The 21593-nt window shown below is 35.9% G+C and overlaps 1 protein-coding gene across 2 annotated transcripts; it reads right to left on the reverse strand.

The window, feature by feature from the left end:
- Positions 1 to 611: 611 nt before the first annotated feature.
- LOC124306621 (serine/arginine repetitive matrix protein 1-like) lies at positions 612 to 21517 on the reverse strand. 2 transcript variants are annotated; one of them, XM_046767432.1, is made up of 9 exons: positions 20883 to 21517; positions 18035 to 18067; positions 15926 to 15991; positions 6846 to 7120; positions 6258 to 6513; positions 5688 to 6078; positions 5417 to 5593; positions 4481 to 4587; positions 2335 to 3618 (listed from the first exon to the last, which is right to left on the reverse strand). In XM_046767432.1, exons 1-9 carry the CDS (start codon positions 20958 to 20960, stop codon positions 2470 to 2472), a joined length of 2532 nt encoding a protein of 843 aa, XP_046623388.1. In that variant the 5' UTR covers positions 20961 to 21517; the 3' UTR covers positions 2335 to 2469. The 2 variants fall into 2 exon arrangements, with proteins under 2 accessions (XP_046623387.1, XP_046623388.1); XM_046767431.1 differs by lacking the exon at positions 4481 to 4587 and having other exon boundaries at positions 612 to 3618; positions 20883 to 21516.
- Positions 21518 to 21593: the final 76 nt, after the last annotated feature.

A 21593-nucleotide genomic window follows, 5' to 3' on the forward strand; every position in this document is an offset into this window, starting at 1 on the left:
GCAGTATGGCAATATGACTTGGTTACGTAGATGCAGGCATTACACGTGTATCCTAATCTCCTGCGGATAAGGGAGAATGAGAAAGAGAAAAGGAGTGAAAGTGAGAGAAAGAGAGAGAGAGAGAGAGAGAAAAAAGAGAAAACATAGGTCAATCTCCAATTTACTATTCCTATAATTATACTCGGATATGTAGCTTTTGTAACATTGCAAAGTCAGATAATCAGGTTTGGAGATCCATATGGATTATTAATTAACTTTTCTTGCACTTCAAGAATAATAATTTATACCTATGTATATTGTAGTAATCGTAATAACATAATTATTTTGCACGTGTCAATAATATAATACCATACATTATAATACCTACTATTGTAATTTAGATCGTACATTATAAGATTCTCAGAGAAACTTTTGTGACCAGCTCTAACCAGGCAGTTATTTATTTCATTCTAAGATATGGCTTCATTTTTGACTCGTTTACACCTTACTCATGCGTGTGCATGAAGTGTCGTGAGTAAGACAGTCCCTTACATAATAAAAATTAAATAAAACGATCGAAATGTCATCGTGAATCGGTACCTAGGCACAATCAAAACTTCCCTCAACGCACGTAGGGTGAAAAAAAAATCGTTTATTCCAACCATACATACTACACGAGTACATAATACGATTTTTCATCTATACATTCACTATAGATTGCTGTTGAAGTTTATAAATTTATTTAACTCACTGAAGAATGATAACATAATCAAAATTGGATCAATTCTGAATTTAATAACTTCAAAAAAATATATAGGTATGATAAATATTGTCGTTTTCATCGATATATTTTATTACCTAAGCAATACACATATACAGTGTGAATTCCTAACGACTGCATAGTACCGTCGTCTGCTAAAATTTAATACACAGGCTCTACAATCTGAGAGCGGGTGTTTGCCAAGGCAACCGACCGTCATAACTTAGGAGAATAGTTCGCCGCGATGTAAATAAACTCAAAAATGTCAACACTTGTCCGTTTTGAGCACAACTGCCAGTGACAACTGTGAAAATTTTTCAGATTAGAAACAGTCGATCACCCTGGCAAACAGCCGCTCTCGAATTGTAGTGCTTACGCATTAAATTTTAGCAGACGACGGATCATGTAGTCGTTAGAAATCTACTATACATATATAGTATTGTTTGAAAGCTTGTATTCTAAGCTAAATATTTCTGTTATTTCTATCCCTTTTGTTTCTTTCCTGGTCCCACATAACATAATAATAATAATATTCTCCTTAGAAACAAATCTTGATTAAAGAAAAATTCAAATCGAGTATTCCTTAATGAATATTTATTAACTATAAAACCCTTGCGTGCAATCAAAAGAACAAACTTCGCCAAACAACGACTTTAGAATATCGTTTACAATGATACAACTATCAGCCTTAATATTGATTTTTGGCATAATCTGAAAAATCGCGTAAATGGATTTTATATGATTTTAGGGTTTGAATATTGTCTGGATTACTCCTAAAATTCGTAGACGCCCTTATTCGCTCTTCAAACTGCAATGAATAAACTTGCATCGACTTATATCAATTACTGTAATCCATTGAATCCAGACTTTATCGCATCGAGATGAGAAAAGTAGGTGAGATAATAAAACAGAATTAATAACGTATGATCTATTGAGCTAACGAAAGACATTTTCAAATCTCACATTTATATTAAATATCCTAATTTGCTGGTACGCTTAAAACTAGTTTCAACAATTGGTAGTTTCATCTTTGTCGACCTCTAGCATAGCAGACTCAAACTGTTCAAGGACCTGCATGTTTTCTGTGGATACTACATTTATACCCAATTTTGCCTTGCTTTCTTCTTCTGACAATGTGGTAATACTACTTTTTCCAAGCAAGATTATTCTGTCATTATCCTCGGCATCTTTTATTATGAGTTCGTGATCGTTCATTGGTAAGTCTTGTCTCTCGAATTCAGGCTTAATCTTAGGAGGCAGGAACTTTTTTCGAAGAGCAAGATAGTTTTTTTTTTGTGATAGCTCATTTTTCAGTATCTTCAGATCTTGCCTAATGGTCTCCTGCCGGCGGGTCTTGTCTGAACGTTCATCTTCCCCCGAATCACTGCACTCATCAAAATTGTGAAACTTGATGTAAGTGTTACTGTGCTTTTTCTCAATGGCTATGAAATTCAGAGTAGTTTTCAAATTCTCGTTATGATATTCCTCGAAGCTTGTGAAATCTGGATTTATATCAGCCATCTCTTTGACAATCTTTGAATCTGCATCATTATCTCGAGTTTCACTTTCGAGTGAGTCATTTGTCGCATGCAACGGAACATCATCGCCCTCGTTTACATCCAAAAATAAGACTGAATCTTCTTTTTTTTCTGAAATCGCACTCAATTCTTCTGGGCTTTTTCGTTCTAGGTTTGGTCTAAATGGCGCTGATAAATGCGCTTCTTCCAATTTCACGTATTCTGAGAAATTTGAGACGGAGGAAGAATGAACTCCAGGTTTGAGTTTGTCGCATTTCGATTCGCAATTTTCAGGTGATTGGAGTTTGAATTCTGATTGGATTTGTTCTGCGGCTGGATCTTGCGACTGGACAAAACTACCGGTGAAGGAATGGGACTCGTTATTGCTTGAGAACAATGAGTAGAGTAAATTTGTTTTTGATTTGGCTTTTGAACAATGGGCGACGGGTTCGCAGCTGGACTGTCCGACTTTTCGTGTTTCTGATGATTCCTTCGCGACATCAGGTTTGTCGATAGTTTTTGGGCCGCCAATAATACTGTGGAGGGGTATAAAACTGTTCGATTGTCTTGGTGTTCGGAGCTGGTTGATGTTGAGCTTAGAGTGCTGTTTGATGAGGCACTTCTCACCGTTAAAACTGTTTGTTGATTCTGATTTAACAGGTTTTGGCGGTGTATCTTCGCATGGCTTAGCAGGCTCTTGTCCGTTGTGATTTTTGAATCTTCCCAATAATTCTCTGAAAGCAAGAGACTTGACGTCTGATTGAGCATCGTCGTTGGAACTGGCATTTGGAGATTGTTGAGCGTCGACAGTGGCGGAGATAGAACTTCGCCTGTCAGGTTTATTTCCGGGGACTGTTGACGAGATTGATGATGATGATAATTGTTTACTTCTTGCTGTGGTTTTTGATGATTCGGAGATTTTTTTGACGATGAGGTAAGACTGTGATTTTTCTTGTTGACCAACTGTGATTGGAAACTGGTAGGCGTAGGTGACCTTGGTGTCCGACTCAATGCTTGGTGGTCGTGAGAGTTGGTTGACGAGAATTGAGGAGTAAGGCGTGCTGATGTTTGATTCTCCACTGTTGACAGGTGTTGCAGATGAGACAGTGGTCTCAGACTGATGGACGTCGAATGTGGAAGACGAGGAGGAAGAGGAGACCGTGGTGGAGACGGTGGAGGAGGGGATGGAGTTCGGGACGATAGGGATAAGGAAGGTTGAGGATGGAAGCTGGTTGACGCCGAGGGCTGCTGGGATGGGTCGTTCTGCTGCTGCATCAGCTTTATGAAATCCACCAGACGTTTTATGGACCTCTGAGTCTTCTCTTGTTTTCCCAACATCTCTTGGCGTGTTCGATGCTGTTGCTGAAATAACACGGTAAATAAATTCAACGCACAAGACACTGGTTGAATTTTCCAACAGTTAAAATGCTACAATCAAGGCAAATGAATTTACAAGTAGAAAGGATTGTTCCATTTAAGTAAATAATTCCATCTCTCATTTACTTAAATCAAATAAAAAATACCAACTAAACAAATCCTTTCTCGCTGTGCACTGTGTACAAGTATACATGTGAGACGAATCGAGCATGCTCCAAAAATCTTGGTGTCAGCAATCAAAAATTTACATAAATACTGTAAAATGATGATAAAATGATAGTTAATAAGCTACAATTGTAAATGAGAAAATGATTGAATTCGTAACAAATTTATACACATTATATAAATGGTGGATAGTATTAAAATTAAATACAGGTGTGAAATGGGCATACGCTGAAAAGAAAAACTGCATAAAAAAATAAAATTATCACAACAATTAATTATAACTGCGTTGAAAATATCACTTTTTGTGGAGTAAAAGTCACATAACCATCAGATACGTAAATTACACATTATGTAACATAGGAAGTTGATGTCTTTTTTACATAATTCATAGTCAGATAATAAGGTTGTGAGAATACAATAAAAAATCCAGCAGCGATTAGCAATGATAAACGCAATATCAATTTTCAAACTTTACATTTTGGTATACGTATTTAAATGAAATAAGAAAAATAAGTCTGAATTTCTAAAAATACTTCGATTTTCAATTACCAGTAAAAAAACGACAGCCAAAAACTAAACGAATAGGCAAAAATACTATTATAGACGTGAAGGTAGAATAACACATTCCAAATTAACAAAAACTATATTTTATGATTCTTTTTCTGTACAGGCCGTGACAAACCTGAAGAGATTGACCAAGGAGTTGCGAGCGTTTTTCCAATTCGTAAACCTGCAACCTCAAATCCGAGTTTCTCTCGCGCAGTTCATATCTGTCTCTCTCTTTTTCTTCTGTAAGACATTTTTACACCTTTTGTTTTTGTATTTTCCATTTTTGGTGCAAATGTATTTTTTTTTTTACATCGAAGGCATACAATCAGATAATATCGTATAAAAAAAATGCTTTAGACAGTTAGTGAAAAAGCTTTGAGCACTTAGCATCTGTCGAACATCATAACGCATGTTTGTTAAGGATACAGAAATTGAAGTAAACAATCAATTGACACGTTAGGTGATGAATATATATCAGCAATTCTGATAAGAATCCACAGAAAACTTCATGAATATATCGCATGTACTAACATTCTTCACATCGTTAGTTTTATTAGCACTATCTGTCTACAACGTAGATTAGATGGATCTTAATGTACATTTCAAATACCGACAACTTGAAATAATGTCTTTACAAGTATTGATTGACCGACCGTCTCTTCACAAAGACCTTAGCACTTTAGTTTACTTTGTCAGTGATCAGTTAAAATATAAGTACAAGGTACTAACAATAAGTAAATATTGACAAGTTGCAAAATTTAGCGAGTGAAATTCATGTATATAAATCTGAGCTGTCTGAAACATTTTTAATCGTGTCAATATGACGAGTAGATTGTCATGAAGAATTATTACATTGAATAAGGATGAATTCCTAGAATTAAATCTACGCGAATACTATTAGCTTGTCTGCAAACATTATTAATGTGATCTATTAATGGTAAATACAGCTTGTATCGATTTTACGACACATACAATTTATGTAAAAGTTCAAAATACTGTGGGAGTTTTTTTCACACCGTCATCACTTACGACTATAATAATATGGATTTAAAATGCAGTAATTACTCACCTATTTCAATTTCTCTTTTGGTCTCAATTGCTAAGGTATCGCTACTGTTTTGATCGCAATCTGATTCCTCAGTTTTAGTGGTACATTTTGGACAGGTTCTGAAAGTAGGGCTTGAAGCCACGTGGCAAGTTGCGTGAAAATATGTACCACAAACTTCACAAACCTCTAAAGTAGAATCTGCATAAAAGTAAAGTTACTTTGATCAATATAACGAATATACAAATATAACGGGTGCGTGAGCATCAATGAATTGTGTCAAATAAATACATACCAGATTTTCTGCAGAGAACACAAACTGCGCGGCATATATTTTCGATCCTTTCAATGGTTAAACTCGAGGGTAGACCAGGTATGTGGACAGCTTTGCCTCCCACCGATGTAACCGACTTAGCATTAGACTGCTGTTTGTGGCTCAAATTATTCTCGGATTTCGTTTTGCCTGCAAATACTTTACTTTCTTGATTATTTCTAAGTATATTTGGTCTTGTCGATGACTTTTGCGTTGGAATTAACGACTTTGCGGAGGCTGCACAGGGCGGCGATGATGACTTTAGACGTCCCACCTTAGAAGGAGGTGGAGATGGACCGTTTAATCGAGCTGTCGTTTGTCGCGTTTGCGGTGCTGTCCCATTCGATTGCAGATATGAGTGTCTTTTTCTTTTCTGAAATTAAATTCATATCAATTTTTTCATAATGCTCAGAATTTATCCTCACTTTTCGATGCTCCAACAAATTCTGTGTATTCGTTACTTTGGATGCAAGTATAATAAGGCATGCGATTCAAGTTTTTGTGAACGAACAAGTTTACAAACGGACTTCGATTAAATACGCATAAACTTACAGTAGGAATTTCCCAATTAGAATAAACGAACTGTGGATTGGCGGTACTCCTGCGTTTTCTTTCTGCTCTTTTGTTTTGTAATTCCCTGTGCTTGTCGGCCGTGATCAATCCGAGACATCCAAGAAAATTTTGTTGCTCGCACCGAAGATCTCGGTACATATCATCAGGAATTGGTTTCTCAGTCGAATTTTCATCCGTTTCAATTTCTACAATGTCCTTGTCGTTTGAATCTATTCGGTTGAATCTTGTTCTTTCCCTGTCAAAATCAAACGTTACTAATTACAATCATATTGAGAATAAATAAGGCAGACAGATGCACTTAAATTTAAGAGATTTAGTCAATTCTAAATATTCTTGGCACGTTATTTTCGGATTAAAAGTAATAACTGTGTCCTGTTACGAGACGTGATAAATAGAATGCTCGGTAACCGGTGATAATATTTCTCTGTGAAACTCTATCCAAAATTTGAAGGAACAAATATCAATTTTGGCAAGAGGATCGACAAAATTTTCAGCAAGTACAAGTTTATCATTTTTTAGGGTGAGTACAAAATTGTTGAAAATATTAATACCGTTGTCGCAGCTTACCTGGGACAATTATTTCGAAAATGATGATTGGGCGATGGTGGATCAACGTTTTGAATTTCATCCTCGTAATCGTCTTTCGACAATCTGCGACTCAATACGTTGAAATTATTCCCATTGACGGTTTGCTCGGTTTCGCGGCTTTTCGTTACATTATTATTCGTTATACTGTCGTTGTTGTTCAATCCTAGTAACGAGCCTATAGAAACTTTGCCGCCATTTGAATTTGCCGCTTCGTAAAGCTTCACCTCCTTGCGCAAACGCTGAACGACCTGTTTCTGCGCAACAAACAAAAATGTATCCAAGTATTAATATTATCCAATTTTTTCCAGTTTTCATCGATAATTTTCAACTTATATCCGACGTAGCTTCCTCTCTTATACAATCAATCATATGTCTTCACGCGTGGGATTAAACAAATTTCAAATTTCCAAATCATTGCAGATCAACAAAATCGTCGCCCTGATTTATTTTTTTCAGTTGTTAATTATACAATCTCTTTTACATTTACTTGTCTTTTTTTTACAATAATCTAATAAACCTTGACGATCCTATGCAGATTATCGCGTAATCGGACTAATCTTATTGCAGTGTACATTATGCAACTTTATTATACATATACATATATATATAATATATACTCAGTCTCTTTCAATTTCGTATTTAAATACTATCAGCATCATCTCTGATATCGCAAATCATTTTACCCATAATGCTTGTCACGAAAGCGTTCAAGTTCAAAGTTATTCGCTTGCAAAATGAATTATATATTACATTACTCGCCTATTTGTGGGGTCAAAAACTTTCCGCAATACTATCGTTCGATCTCTCCTCCTCCTACACTATACGTATACTAAATTATACGTTTTCGGCTATTAGTCAAGAGCTTACAATATCTTCCGTAATTATCTAACAACGGTTATTTACCCTCGCGATACGATATACGCGCAGCGGTGGAAGCTCCTTGCAAAAAAAAGTTACACGAAACAAACTTATACTATACATAGTATAAATATGTAATTCAAAACGCAATTTTTAAACACAATTTGAATCGCTTTCTGTGAGACAATTAATTGCAAGTAATTGAGAGAATATTAGTTACAATTATATTATAGTATAAGAAATTGAATAAATTGTCAAACGATTTTGAAAGTGTTCCTTTTGCGGGTTAAAAAAAAAAAAGAAATAAAAAGTATTATTAATTACCGTGGTCGACAATCAAACGATAATCTTTTACGTCAAAGCCAATTAATATTCAACAATTTTATTCCTTCATTTCTGACCAACTAACGATAAGACTTCCTCTCTCAAAAATTATCCGGTTCGATACAAAGGCAAACTTCCGGCACGAAATGATAAAACAAGCCAATACGAATCCCCGTAGTGGGATTTTCGCAAGAACAATATACCCTCGATCTGTATCAATTTACAGGGTTGCAGAAGCCCCGATGAAATCCCACGCGATAATCGACCGAATTAAGAAACGAAGAAGAACGTATAATGTTATGTACTTTTCAACAGATGTAAATATTTCCCGGAGATATGTTTTATCGATTTCGAGGGAGTCCTCCCCCCCCCCCCCCCTCCCACTCTCTCCTTCTTTCCTCTGCACTCCCCTCTCGATTCCCTCACCGTTGGTCTGCAGTTACCAGACGAAGATGAAATTTGCCGAGACTCTCGGCTCGTCGCCGTGGAAAGCTGCGTGAAACGTAGCAACAGGATGCAATTCGAAATGTGCTGATATGTGCCGCGAGTTATGCGGTTGAAATCATAAATGCACAAACTGCTTATGGAATCCGGCACTTCGATTAAGTTTGAAATACAATTTACCGAATTGACAATTATTTTTCTTATTCTACTTTCAAAGATTCACGTCTATTTGGATACACTGAGAGAAATTTTTAGTTCCGGTTACCGCTCAGTCCTTAACTATTTTCATTTTTTACCACAGTCGAAAAATATAGTTCTAGGTAGAGAATGAAAATTAGTTTTCTAGCTGTTACCGGAAAGTCTAGTATCCGTTACTATTCTTTCTCATTACGATCACTGTTACTATATTTTCTTGTAATTGTTGCGAAAATTTAATGCTTGTGCAAAGATAAATTGATGTTGAAGCCTTGTTTAACTAAAAAAGTACAGTAAACCGAACAAACTGATTTTGCGTTGCAATTACCAAAAAAGGATCGACGATAGCGCAAAATGGTTACGCGTACCTCGTTTTTCGTAATCCCAACAATATTCGAACAGTTTTTTTAACGATACCTGTTTTACTGAATTTTTCTAGTTACTGTAACAAATGAAATTTTTCTCAGTATAAATTTCAACTCGGACGAATGAAATTGAGCGCGACGAGTCGAGCCTGTAAAGTTGTCGAAATGACAAACTTTTGACAATTATGTAAGTAAATTGGCTCAAAGCTCCGACACCAATTAAGGATTAAGCTGATTTTCGTCTTATTATATTTATAATGAAATACAATTGATTCGACGAGAGTTGAAAGAAATTCCGGGATTGACGTTATTTTACGGAGATTTCATTGATGCTTTCAAGGCGTCTGTTTTGTGAGGTGTAAAGATCGTAAAAATATATCGCAACGTATAAATGACACGCGAATCGGGTTACATATTATCGAAACGCGTCTAATTATTGCGCATACATTGCAATGTTGGGCAACGCTGATAATTTTCAGTTACCGCTGCTTCCGAAAGTTACTTCAATTCATCGATCAAAAATTATACTGATTATAAATATAAATAAAAAGAGCTGAGTTAATCACCATTTCTAATCAAAATAACGCGGATTCTTCGATAATAAAAAAAAAAAAAATACAGTTTTCAAATGATCGGTTGAAATTTCTAACATAGAATAATATAGGCATAAGTCGAAATATTTTCTATGAAACTTTTTTCTATTCGTGTTCAAGAGGAAAATAGCTCAACGTTTTCGAAATCCCGTCATCCAGCAGTTTTCATTTGTCAATATCGTGGGTTCAGTTCACTCCGAGGCTTATCGAAATCGTACAATATCCCCGTGATAAATAAGTTAAGTAGAGGAATTTCCGAGGGCGCGTAATTTTCGCGCAGGCGCGCTCATCAAACTAATTCAAAGCTTCGAGAAAGTTTGGGGAAAGTTTTGCGCCACTGAGCCAAAGTTTTACTTCCTACGAAGAGTTCAGGGGCGAAAACGATACTTTTCCTCACCGCGTGGTGTGCAAAGTTTACGTAAATACACGTTATATTATGCGCATGCATATGTGTGACACGTACATCGAAGCCTGGAAAATATTATAAAACAGTCTTGACTTTACAGTTAATGGGCAAAAATTTACAGGGAAAAATAATCAGCCACTGAATTTTTTTGGGAAAGTAAACGCAAACGAACGTTAAATTTGTATGAAACAAAATAATTTTTAAACTATAGAAAAAAAGCAGCTGGTTCATTTTTCTCCGGAAACAAAAATATTATTACTTCATTTTGCTCGCTATCATCTTTCTTGTATACGTGTAAAATTGCATTTAGGGGATATTTTTATAATTAATTCACGTTATACGTCAGTTAATTTGAAATGAACACGAAAGAAAACGTACTGCGGACATTTTCGTAGACAAGACATGTATACGAAAGATTTTCTTGAATTTGTAAGGCCGGTACAAGTTCGTATTCGACTATTGGAATAAAATATCCCTATGCATGAGCAATTTCTTATTTCCTACTCAATTCATTATCTATGAGTACAATAATGAATGACGTGCTAATTTTCTATCGAAATATTCATCGGTAATAACTGTAAAAACAAATAATTTCGTACCACTAAATATTTCTAAGGACCCCAATGAAATTCCTGGGAAAAGAAAATATCGTATAATGCTTTCAGAGAAAACTCAATACGATATCTATTCGCTGGAGAATTCTTGTGCCCAAAATCTTGCGGTAATTTATCGCATTAAAAAATATGCGAAGAACATATTAAGAAGAAAATATACTGAGAATTGATTATTCAAAATTCATCTCGTCTCGTGATTTTATTTCAAAAAATAAACCAAAAAACAGTAAAACAAGATAAAAAAAAAAAAAGAAAAAAAATGACTTCAGTTTTTGTATCAGATTTTACTAAGCAATCGCAAAATTTTGTAACTGCAATACTGTCACAGAAATATTGTTTTACCTGACTACCAATAACCTTTGCAGCTGATTTAACATTAGACATTATTTAAATACACGATACGCGTTCTCTCTAATTAATACAAGTTTTCAAATCATGTTCCGTAAACCGAGTATTAAATGATATCGCTACACACACAAACATGTGACTTTTACGATTTAGCGTACAACTCTGCAGTAGTTGTATGAAGTTTAAACTTTTCGCTACGTGCAATAAATCTCGTGCAATAAATTCACCCTGTGCTCGCAAAATTGTTCGAAGCAAAAATTTTCCATAAACATAGTAATAGTGACAATTTGATCATGATATGTTTAAAATACTTTTGCTAAACTGCTAAATCAAGCAACAGAAATTTCGTCGACGCAGTCCGACGCAAAAGATCCTTAATTTGCATGTTTATAATTAATTCGCAATACTGATTAAGCATATCTGTTGATAAAAATCAAACTTCCGTGAACGCGAGAGCTTTTATACCTCCCTTCGCCTCGCCAAAAGCTTCAGGCTATTCAAAAGCTCATTTTTCCCTTCGCATTTCAATATAAAATGTGGTCGGCCAACGGTGAGTATATAGCCGAGTGAAAAGCTACCTCCAAAGCTTCATAATTAACAAAAATAACAAGAACCTTTTACACGGTATTACACAAAAATTAATTAATACTAAAATATATCACGATCGTTACACTTATGTATTTTATTTCTGTATTTAATTATCCAAACATCTACAATCTTACATACGTGCAGATTCTGGTCAGTTTTCGCTTCTTCTCTACAAAAAAAAAAAAAAAGAAAAAAAATTTCAAAAAAAAAAAAAAAAAGTTGAAACATGAATCTAAACACTTTGCGAGATCGCATAGTATAATTGCGTACAGTATAAATATAACTTGTAACTTTACCGAATGATTTTCAACGATTTGTCAAACTGTAAAAATTGTTCTCGGCGTCGTAAAAAAAAAAAAAAAAAAAGAAAAGAAATTTGCATGCAACGAAAGCATACAAATAGTTAACGGGGTGAAAAAAAATCGAGATAAAACTACACTTTCTGTACAAATACGATGTAATAAAAGAGAAAATTCATATTTGAAAACCCGGCGTGAAATACCGTCAGATGAATTCCAAGTTATAAGTAATGGTGTGCGATCGCGTAATGGAATGGCAACCCGGTGTTAGATAATTTATCGAGATCAGGGTGAGCATTGTCTGCATGGTAATAGCGTAATCCTTCTGAGCGCCCTTCTAATCCCAAACGGAAGACACTCGTTCTCTCGTTGCTTCTGTTATACGCGCTTGCCGCCGCATGGATTGGGGTGTTTCAACTCTGCACAGCTTGAAAATCAATAACAACCGTCTCTTACTTGACGTCGTGCCTTTCCGCTATTGGACGATTAAACTAAATCGGCCATAACGCTGGTCGATTCCGTTGGAACCGAAAATTATCTTTCCATTCCTCCCGCTCTCTCTCTCTCTCTCTCCTCTCTCTCTCTCTCTCTCTCTCTTTTTCTATTCTTCTCGGATGTCATTTGCGAAATGGGAGTGTAAACGACATTCCGGTGCAAGTAAACTTTTCTCTCTCTCTCTTTGCCATTGATTTTAGGAAGTTCCCAATTCGTTGAATTATTACTGCAGTTTTCCAGCACTTTGCAAATCGTCTTTGCCGCATGAGGAGCAAACTTTTTTTCGTCGCATCAAAAAATTTTAATTGAAAAGAATTGTCAATGGGGGGAAAAAAGAAGTGCGTGTATACTGAAAATTGACAATTTTATTCTTATCATTTTCTCCGTCAAGTTCGAAAACAAATATTTTGATGACAGGAAAAAAAAAAAAAAAAAAAAAAAAAAGGAAGGGCGAATTCGACACTCACGAAATTTGACAACTTAAATATTGCGAAAATAAAAAGCATTACGGTTGAGTCTTGTGGGTGAAAAATATTTGAGAAAATATCATACAATATTATTTTTATCCGAAAATCGATCATGAAATTGAGTTCGTCAAAATTAGTTTCAGCCGAATGTCATATTGCAAGATTTCTGTGCTTTCGGGTTGAAAATTGTTTATCAAGTAAAAGTTTCCGGTCCAGTTATTACGAGGTGTATAATGTTTACTTCCTGAACCGTTCGAAATTTCAACTTTCCGTAGGATCTCCCAACTTCTCCGGAACACCTGGTCAAAAGTTTAGCAATACATCGGCGCTTGCGCCGCTGGCAACTTGGCGAAATCTCGAGCCTCTTGCTGTTCAATGTTCATCCCTTGAATCTCTCTCGTTTTAATTAAGAATTCTCTGAATCTCCTCGCCGCTATTATACCCACTGCATGTAACACTTCGCACCGCAATTCGCAAACTTTTTCACTCGACTCACAAACCGCTGAAAGGTTGTTTCTCAAAAATTGAGTTACACACGATGCAGGCTTTTAAAAAAAATCGATGAAATATCGATATTTCAATTGATACAAAATTTGGAAACGAAATTATCTATAAATTATATGACGAAAACTTCCGTATACTCGTTAATTAATTAATTAATTAATTAGTTAGTTAACAGATATGTTTTGATAAAAACTATATAATTTATACATATTATTATGTATAATATTAATGAGAGGATAAAATCTACAACGAAATTCGTGACTCTTATAACAAGCATTTCATGGCTATTACCGAGCGGCTTCCACGAGTTGAAGATAATTGATTTTTAGCTGCTGCAACAGCAGGAAGAACTTCTATGGCGTACATCTTGCGTTCTCTCATATCTCACGCGGTATATTAAACGTTCTGTGTAGATGACATCCGCAAATTTGTACCAAACAAGGGTGAAACTTCGCAAATTGACTTGCAGAGGAGGAAAGAGCGAGATAAGATAGAGTGACAACATTTTTTCCATACCCTTCAGAAAATGAGAAGAATGAGAAATCGTGTGGAGAGATTCTACACAAATGTTACGTGACATTAAAAAATTATAATGGCGCGCTTGCTTGCATTCTTTTCATAAATAATAAAACAGACTCGACACTGACAAGGCATTGAAATATTGACAAATTACTCCCCGCTCTTCCAAAATTCTTCCAAGTTACTGCGCGGGTTACATTTTTTCTCATTATCTTCAATAATGCGCCAGAAACTTGAGATCTTTTCAATCAACAAACGATCTTTCGCAATTGTACAATTATGTCAAAAGTTTTTAAATTCAAATAAATCATTTAACGACAGAGTGCAGAGAATTTTGTACGTACCGAAGAAAAAAAAGGAAAAATTATGCATGCGTAACGTGAATTGCGCGTATGTAATAAAACCAACCGAAAACGAACCAGTGCAATTACTACAAGTATAATAATGTCCCATTCTACTAGCGTATTTATGATTATTTGCTGGGGTTTATTGACCGATCTAAAATTAAACTATTGTTAGTTGGATGGGAAAATCGGAGTAAACAATTATATATCGAGTATAGCCGATACTTTGACATTCAAAATTAATGCCGCATTCGCACGAAGTTTGTCGAACACGAGCTGCTTTCGACTCGCTTCTAATACACGACATGTATACCTGACTACCTCTAAGCCTATTTTTATCGACACTTATACAATTTAAAGCCGGCGGTTTATCGCTAGCACTAAAAACCAGCTCGACTTCAAACCAGATTCACTGTAGGTATAACATATGTGGTTGTATCACGTAGACAGACCTTCAAACACATAATTCTTTACGAGTATTTCAGACAACCTACACTCTTTCTAGTATTTATTCTCGTTCGACAAATTACATTACGCCTCGCATCAGGCAGCGTTTCGAACATGTATGGTAAGGAAAAGCAAATAACCAGTAACAAACACCGATCTACGCGATATATTAATGTTAATACAACACGTTTAGGCGTATCGAAACTCTGACCGTCTTCGCCTGTTACAGATAGGTGAGGAGGGACAAGTACAGTATCGTTGCTAGGGTGTATTCTATATTTTCATAGTTATTTCTTGTCGAAATGCACATATCTCATGCTAATGCATTGTCGACGAATTGTATTGTCGAAAGGAATCGGTAATAAAAGAAATAAGATAGAAAAATTAGAAAAAAAAAAAACATGATTAAATTTCAGTGAAAATAATTCAACTTTCACCGAAAAAGAAAAGTCATATCTAATAATAAACTAACAATAAGCCAATTCGTGCCATTCGCTTGTATTGTAAGAAGAAAAAAAAAAACAAAACTTCTTCGAAACGCATTAAATGAATGGTAAGAAAAAAAATCTACTCCGTCATTTTCGAAAATTGTTCAACTATCGCATACGATTGTTAAACAACGCAGAATTTTTGGTAATACCAGTTTTGAATCTTTTCAAACAAATTTAATATACCGTTTAAGATCGATAAAAAAAATGCGTTGAAAAAAATTACGGATGTGGAGAAAAATTAAAAAATTACCTACATGTATGTGATGCAAAGTTCGTTATTCAGATATATGTTCAAGGTGGTCAGGGTTAAGACGTTTCTTGAGTTATTTACAGAGTGAAATGCTCCACGTGTATTCAAGTTCCGCATTGTTGAGCCGGAGTTGCGAGGCATAAATTAACGAGTTCCTAGCACGCGTTAACTTTGACAAATGGGGAAAATATGTAACATATTATACAAAACGTATATTGCATCCCGTAATGCATTAGGTCAAAGTTGAAGTGGTTCAAAGTTTGACACATTTGTTGTTGGTTTTTTTTTTTTTGTTTTTTTTTTTCTTTTACGTCGCAATATCTTCACCTACAGATATAATTATGTGTCATGTTTCTTCATTTCCAAGCGAATTAGTTCGTCAACTTCCGAAAGATATACGAGTATAATACAACATTATATTACAGTGGAAAAAAAAGAGGAAACGGCAAAAAAAATGTTGTTAGAAATCGTTTAATGCGTATGAGCGTTAAAAAAAATATCTACATACCTGGCATTTTGAAAGAGAAATGATGTGCTCTTGAATCTCGTGCAGTTGTCCAAGAAGTTCGTCGTTCTGGAACAACAAGGACTTATAAGTATTTTCTTATCGCGATAAAAAGAGTATTATTATAATTTAATCAAACGAAATATAGGGCCGTTGAAATGCTGGCATTACGCCTGCAAGCTCGGGATTATTGTTTAATCATATTATATTATACAATATTATGTTACGTGTCGTTATTATTATGTCAACACCGTTCGCGTTCCGGTGAAGAAATTAACGAGAATGTGTGCGGCTTCATATCCGATGTCGGAATTATAAACGCGAGGATAAAATACTCCGATTTAGATATAAATTATACGGTTAGCAATTTGTAGCAAGAACAAGTAATTGCGCGCAGCACGAGTTGAATTTCGACGAAGATAATCGAAGAGGAGCCGAAAGTTGCGAAAGAAGGATCAGGAGATGGCCTGAATCGAAAATCGTTCCGCTTTGATGAAAGCGAGAAAAATTCACGAGCAAAGTTACGATTTCCATAAATTATGATACCCGTATTTTTTCATATTACATAACTCAGGAGCTCTTCAGAATTTTGTCAGGCCTAAACGTGAGATGATCATTCGAACAGTATATTATTCAAACATTTTTAATTTCCTCATATATTTATGTTGACTAATGATTGATAAAAAAAAAAAAAAATAAAAATAACCTTGACAATAGCAAAAAATCACGATAATTCCTCATACTGTTTTTGGTGTATTACAGAGTAAAAAATTATCATGAATTAGTTGGGATCACATCGAATTCCTTCAATTAACGGTGAGATTTTATACGATTTGCTATCTAGATGTACACTTTTTTCAAGTTTTCTCATTGCCCAAACATTAATGTTTACTATGTCCACGACGAATAATAAAATGATTGTATAAAAAATGTTGAATAAACTCATCGTATATAATTACTTGTATTAAAAAATATTTGTACTGGTGAATAGATTTGGCCAATTTCATTGTTTAAACTGTTAAATTGAACGGCAAATAAACAGAATTCAATGAAATTTGGAAAATTTGATACAGATAGGTCAGGCCAATATGGATGTATAATAGATGAAAAAAAATTGTAACATTTAATACCGTATAATTAGGAGTACAATAAAAATAGATTCTTGAAATTTTTATTGCCACGAAGTTTATTACGGCATATATCTTATAAATTGTTATTTTTACACACAGTTGTCGTTGGATTTCGGTGACTGGCAACAAAAATCATACAGTAAAACTGTTTGTCGAGGGATTTAAACGGAGATAATTTAGGATCGTTAGGACAGAAGAGCAACGGTTATTTCTAAACTAGGATTAAACTAACGGCACTAAGCCAACGATTATGGCTGTTGAATGTAAATTACACGTCAATCTAGCCTTCTAGCTGTCGGTCTAAAGTTTGCAATTTTCACCATCAAAACGGACATGTATTATTATAGTGTACAATATGAACCGGGTAACAATATTAAACAACTGTGCTTTTATGATTAAATAAAATTTGATGATTTGGTTTTACAACTTTTCATTCGTAAACTGTATTGGGTGCGATTTACGGAAAAAGGGAATGGCAAAACCACTGTATTCCGAAACTTTACAGAAAGAAATTAATATTCAGAAGAACAAGTTGTTCCATTTGGTTGATTACAAAATTCAACTCTTATATGTTATAAGTAACCCACTAAATTGATTAACACGCAAGTAAATTAATCATATCAAAGCAATAAAGTAATCGGTAAAAGGAACTGGAAATAACGATTCGTGCTTTTTGAACCGATCAAATTTTTAGCGTTCATTTTGTTCAGATTAAATGTTCAATCGAATCACTGCTTAAAATTAAATCCAATACAACTAAAAATAAACGATATTTGCTAACGATTCAGGAATCGCAAAATACTCTTGAATCGTTGAATCGTTGAATCGCGCGAATTACTTTGCAGATCAATTCAACCCCCAATTAAACCACTACGCCTTATTGTTAGGGCCGAATAATTGAGGATCGGTGTAAGAATTGAATCCTGGAGGAATTAGCAATTATCGAATTGAATGATCGTCGTATATTTTTTATCCAACTTACGTTTGGGTCGTCGTTGAGCTTCCCCACGTACACCTGCGAAAATAAAGAGAATAAAAATAATTTAATATTCAAATATATATATATATATATTTTACAATCGTTTCAACTTACTTCGCTATACCAACAACAAATTAAATGTCCTTTGTATTACGAACAGTTATGGATTACTCATCCTGGAAACCAAATAAACCCTGATAAGATATTACTAGTTATGGAAACATGACTAATTTCAAGGATGTTTCACGCGTACAGTCTGGATCAAAAATACAGCTGCTTAAGAATGATAGAATAACGATTTAGGGTTCAATTACGCATAGACGAAAATAAATAATGAAAAGACGCATTTTAGAATGAAAGTAAAATATACAATTATAAACAATTTTAACCAAGCCATATTGTGTATACAAATTTTTTCAATTACCAAATTATACTTGTATCGTGTTGGAAATGTATTCCATGGATCTCAATGCTCAATGAATTCCTTACTATAACCGTAAAAATCACATGAATTTGATTATTTTCTTCAACATTCCTTGATCACAATTATTTCCCAATTAGTCGTATATTATGATAGCTCTGATACCTCCAATGTTGTTACGACGATTAAATATTAAGCATTGTTAGAGATACAACTTGAGGGTATTTCTTCCGTTAAATTGAACCAGCAACAAATAAGCAAACCAAAGAAAGTTAATTCAATGTAGTATTTCTGGCCACTGTATAACGTTATAAAATTAGAAAAAAAAACCAAAAAAAAAAAAAAACCGTAAACCGATGTAAGTATAATCTATCAATTTACACTTGAGTTACGTAAACAGTCTCCGCTGCACATCGCGCATACAATGGCGTACATTTCACACATACTATACAATTGCATACACGGATTTACCGCTGCTTATAGACGCAGAGGCGGGTTTAACAAGCCTACGTGACATTACGACTTGCGCCTGATATCTGCGTGCACGATTCTCCTTATAATTTCTTATATTCCTTATAATTCTTAATCTTAATTTTTTCTGTCGTTTTTTCATCATATTTTTTGCCTCACGCACGTGGAGAGGATCATTCGCACTTAAAATTAGGGGATATAAATATTTTCGGAAAATCTATCCATGCGTATTTATAAATACGAGACGCTGCCGCCATTGCAGCTCTGCGTTATCGTCTTGACGAATGTGTGCACCAAAAACTCGTGTATAAGCGCATATAGTTTGTTTGTGTGGTGTTTTAAAAGTAAAAGATGGGGGAAAAAAAAAAATAGCTTACGCGTCGTGAGAATAATTGATCGGTCTATTTCGTACAACAATTTAACTATTGAAACAGAATTGATCCATAATCGATGATTATTATAGTCGACGCAATGTAGTAACTGTGTAAATTTTATCCCACGTATCGTGTGTGCGAGACAAAACAATACGCATATATCTGTAAAAAAAAAAAAAAAGAAAGAACCGGAGATCTGCTTATTCTTCTTGGTATTATTCTTTTATCGTTGCGCTGCGAAACGGAAATATCGTTTACCGTGTCGCAGAGACATACTTGCACGCAGTACGCATATCCGTACAAACCAAGGGATAAGATTTGGTTGTACATACGATACGTTGCTTGAATATACAACGATGCTAAGTGAGACGTTAATTCTTACGAAGATAACGCGGGAGAATTTTCCTTCGATTGAAAACTACTACATGCAGTACACGCAACAGCGTGTGTATATTTATAACGGTGGGGGAGGGGGGGGGGGGGGGGGGGGGGGGATGATAATAAAAGTTTCACAGCGGTTTAAAGTTGTAACGTGTAAACTTGGGAAATAATGCGAAGCGAAAAGCGGAAGTAAAAGAGTGGCGGAAAGTTTTTATGTTACGCGAGGTTACCTCGCGTGACTTCTTAGGTAAGATTTTTAACTCTTGTGCGGGTGAAAAAGTCGCGCGCGACATGTTGCGCGCTGCTTTCAATTGGTAAGGAAGAACACGACACGAGCAACGGAGTAAGTTTCATACTACTCGAGTAGTTTGATACTCGCGCAACAATAACTAATACCGAAACTTATATTATTTGTCAATTTGACGATGAAAGAAAGAAAGCGGACACGTTGTGTGCGATTTGTGGGTAACGATGTTGCAGCTGCGGGTGACGATCGACGAATTATCACGTGAAATGCAAACGTAACGAAGCGGAGATGTGACAGAGATCGTCGAAATAAGACGTGGAAATAACTATGCCTGTATCGTAAATCATACAAAACGTAACGACGCGTCGACAATATACGGCCACAGCGGCGACCTTGGTTAATTGAAGTATCAAACTGACGATAAAAAAAAAACACACCGACGATAGCGAGAAATACACGCTATTTTATACGTCGCACCTGAAAAACTGTGCGTGGAGACGTAGACTTATCGTTGGTTTGGCTCGATATATCCGACAAAATTTATAGCGATGTTGCGGTATAATTGCAGCGGTTAAACTGCACGCGAAATTAGGCGCACAAGTTACGTCGATATCGAACAACTTGTATCTCTATCGCGCTGATTTTTCCTTGGGTAAATTCTCCGCTTAAATCCAACAACCGCGTGAATGTGATCGGAAAATTAATTGGGATCGAAAAAGTCAATCGCGCTGCACGGCTTGATCGCACTCGTCGAAAGTTTTAGCATCATCTCTAAGCCCCCTTTCCCCTCGTCATCGCTGCGCTCCGAGAGTGTAACAGTGTGTAAATGATGCAGGAAGCCTACGGTGATACATGCGTGTACGGTACATGTAACTGCACAAGAAACGCGCGTCAGGTTGTACGATGCAGGTATTAAAAGTCCGTCGACGGACAAACAACGAGGAGGAAATTACTTGCCTGATGATTTTGTATGGCGTATTTGAGCTTGTTTTGCACGGAGTGTATCTCATCCTGCAAACTTTTCGATATCTCCATAGTCGGGCCTGGAAGTTGGACTCGAGTTATTCCGAAGTTGACGAATTCGCTTCGTTGTCGGCACCGCGTTTCAACGACGACACCAGTTGAGTTGAATTTTCTCTCAACAGATATAATTATTCACAAAATAGAGCGAAGCAATATCTCTCTCCTCTCGGCTCCTCGGCACGGCGCGCACCACGGCACTTGCCCGATTCACCCACCACCACAAACAATTGACCATCCGCACAAGTCGGATATTTGACGGGGCCGTGTGTAGGTTTTCACCGACGCGGGCACAACGACGACGACAGACGCACGACACACCGAGCAACTTGCGTTAACCCCCCTTTCGGTATTGCCAAAGCTATTTTCCATCTAAGTTGCGGTTAATTTGGGAAAATACCGACCGGTCTACCGGTGTAAACATTTAGCTTGTTTATCGGACAACCTACCCCCGTTATGTTACACGATATTTCAACTCAGTTTCAATTAAATCTCGGCCATTTAAAAGAGATTTTCCGACGCAGCGGCAGATGTTTTCCCAATAATAAGAGCGCGCAGGGGTGTGTGGTTGATGCCTGCCGAATGATCGTGGCGCCCTCGTCGTGACAACGGCCTGGTCCACAACTCCCGAATTTTCATCCCCCCTTC

The sequence above is a fragment of the Neodiprion virginianus genome, chromosome 6 (genome assembly GCF_021901495.1).
Source record: "Neodiprion virginianus isolate iyNeoVirg1 chromosome 6, iyNeoVirg1.1, whole genome shotgun sequence".
NCBI classification, from domain to species: Eukaryota; Metazoa; Arthropoda; class Insecta; order Hymenoptera; family Diprionidae; genus Neodiprion; species Neodiprion virginianus.

What these genes read in the sequence shown, in the direction of transcription:
- LOC124306621 (XM_046767431.1), bottom strand. Translation starts at nt 20,960, where the DNA reads ATGGAGATATCGAAAAGTTTGCAGGATGAGATACACTCCGTGCAAAAC. An exon ending in TTTCGAAATAATTGTCCCAG is followed by an intron (nt 6,514 to 6,845) that starts GTAAGCTGCGAC and finishes TGATTTTGACAG; the next exon opens with GGAAAGAACAAGATTCAACC. An exon ending in CAAAAGAGAAATTGAAATAG is followed by an intron (nt 3,619 to 5,416) that starts GTGAGTAATTAC and finishes GTGTTATTTCAG; the next exon opens with CAACAGCATCGAACACGCCA.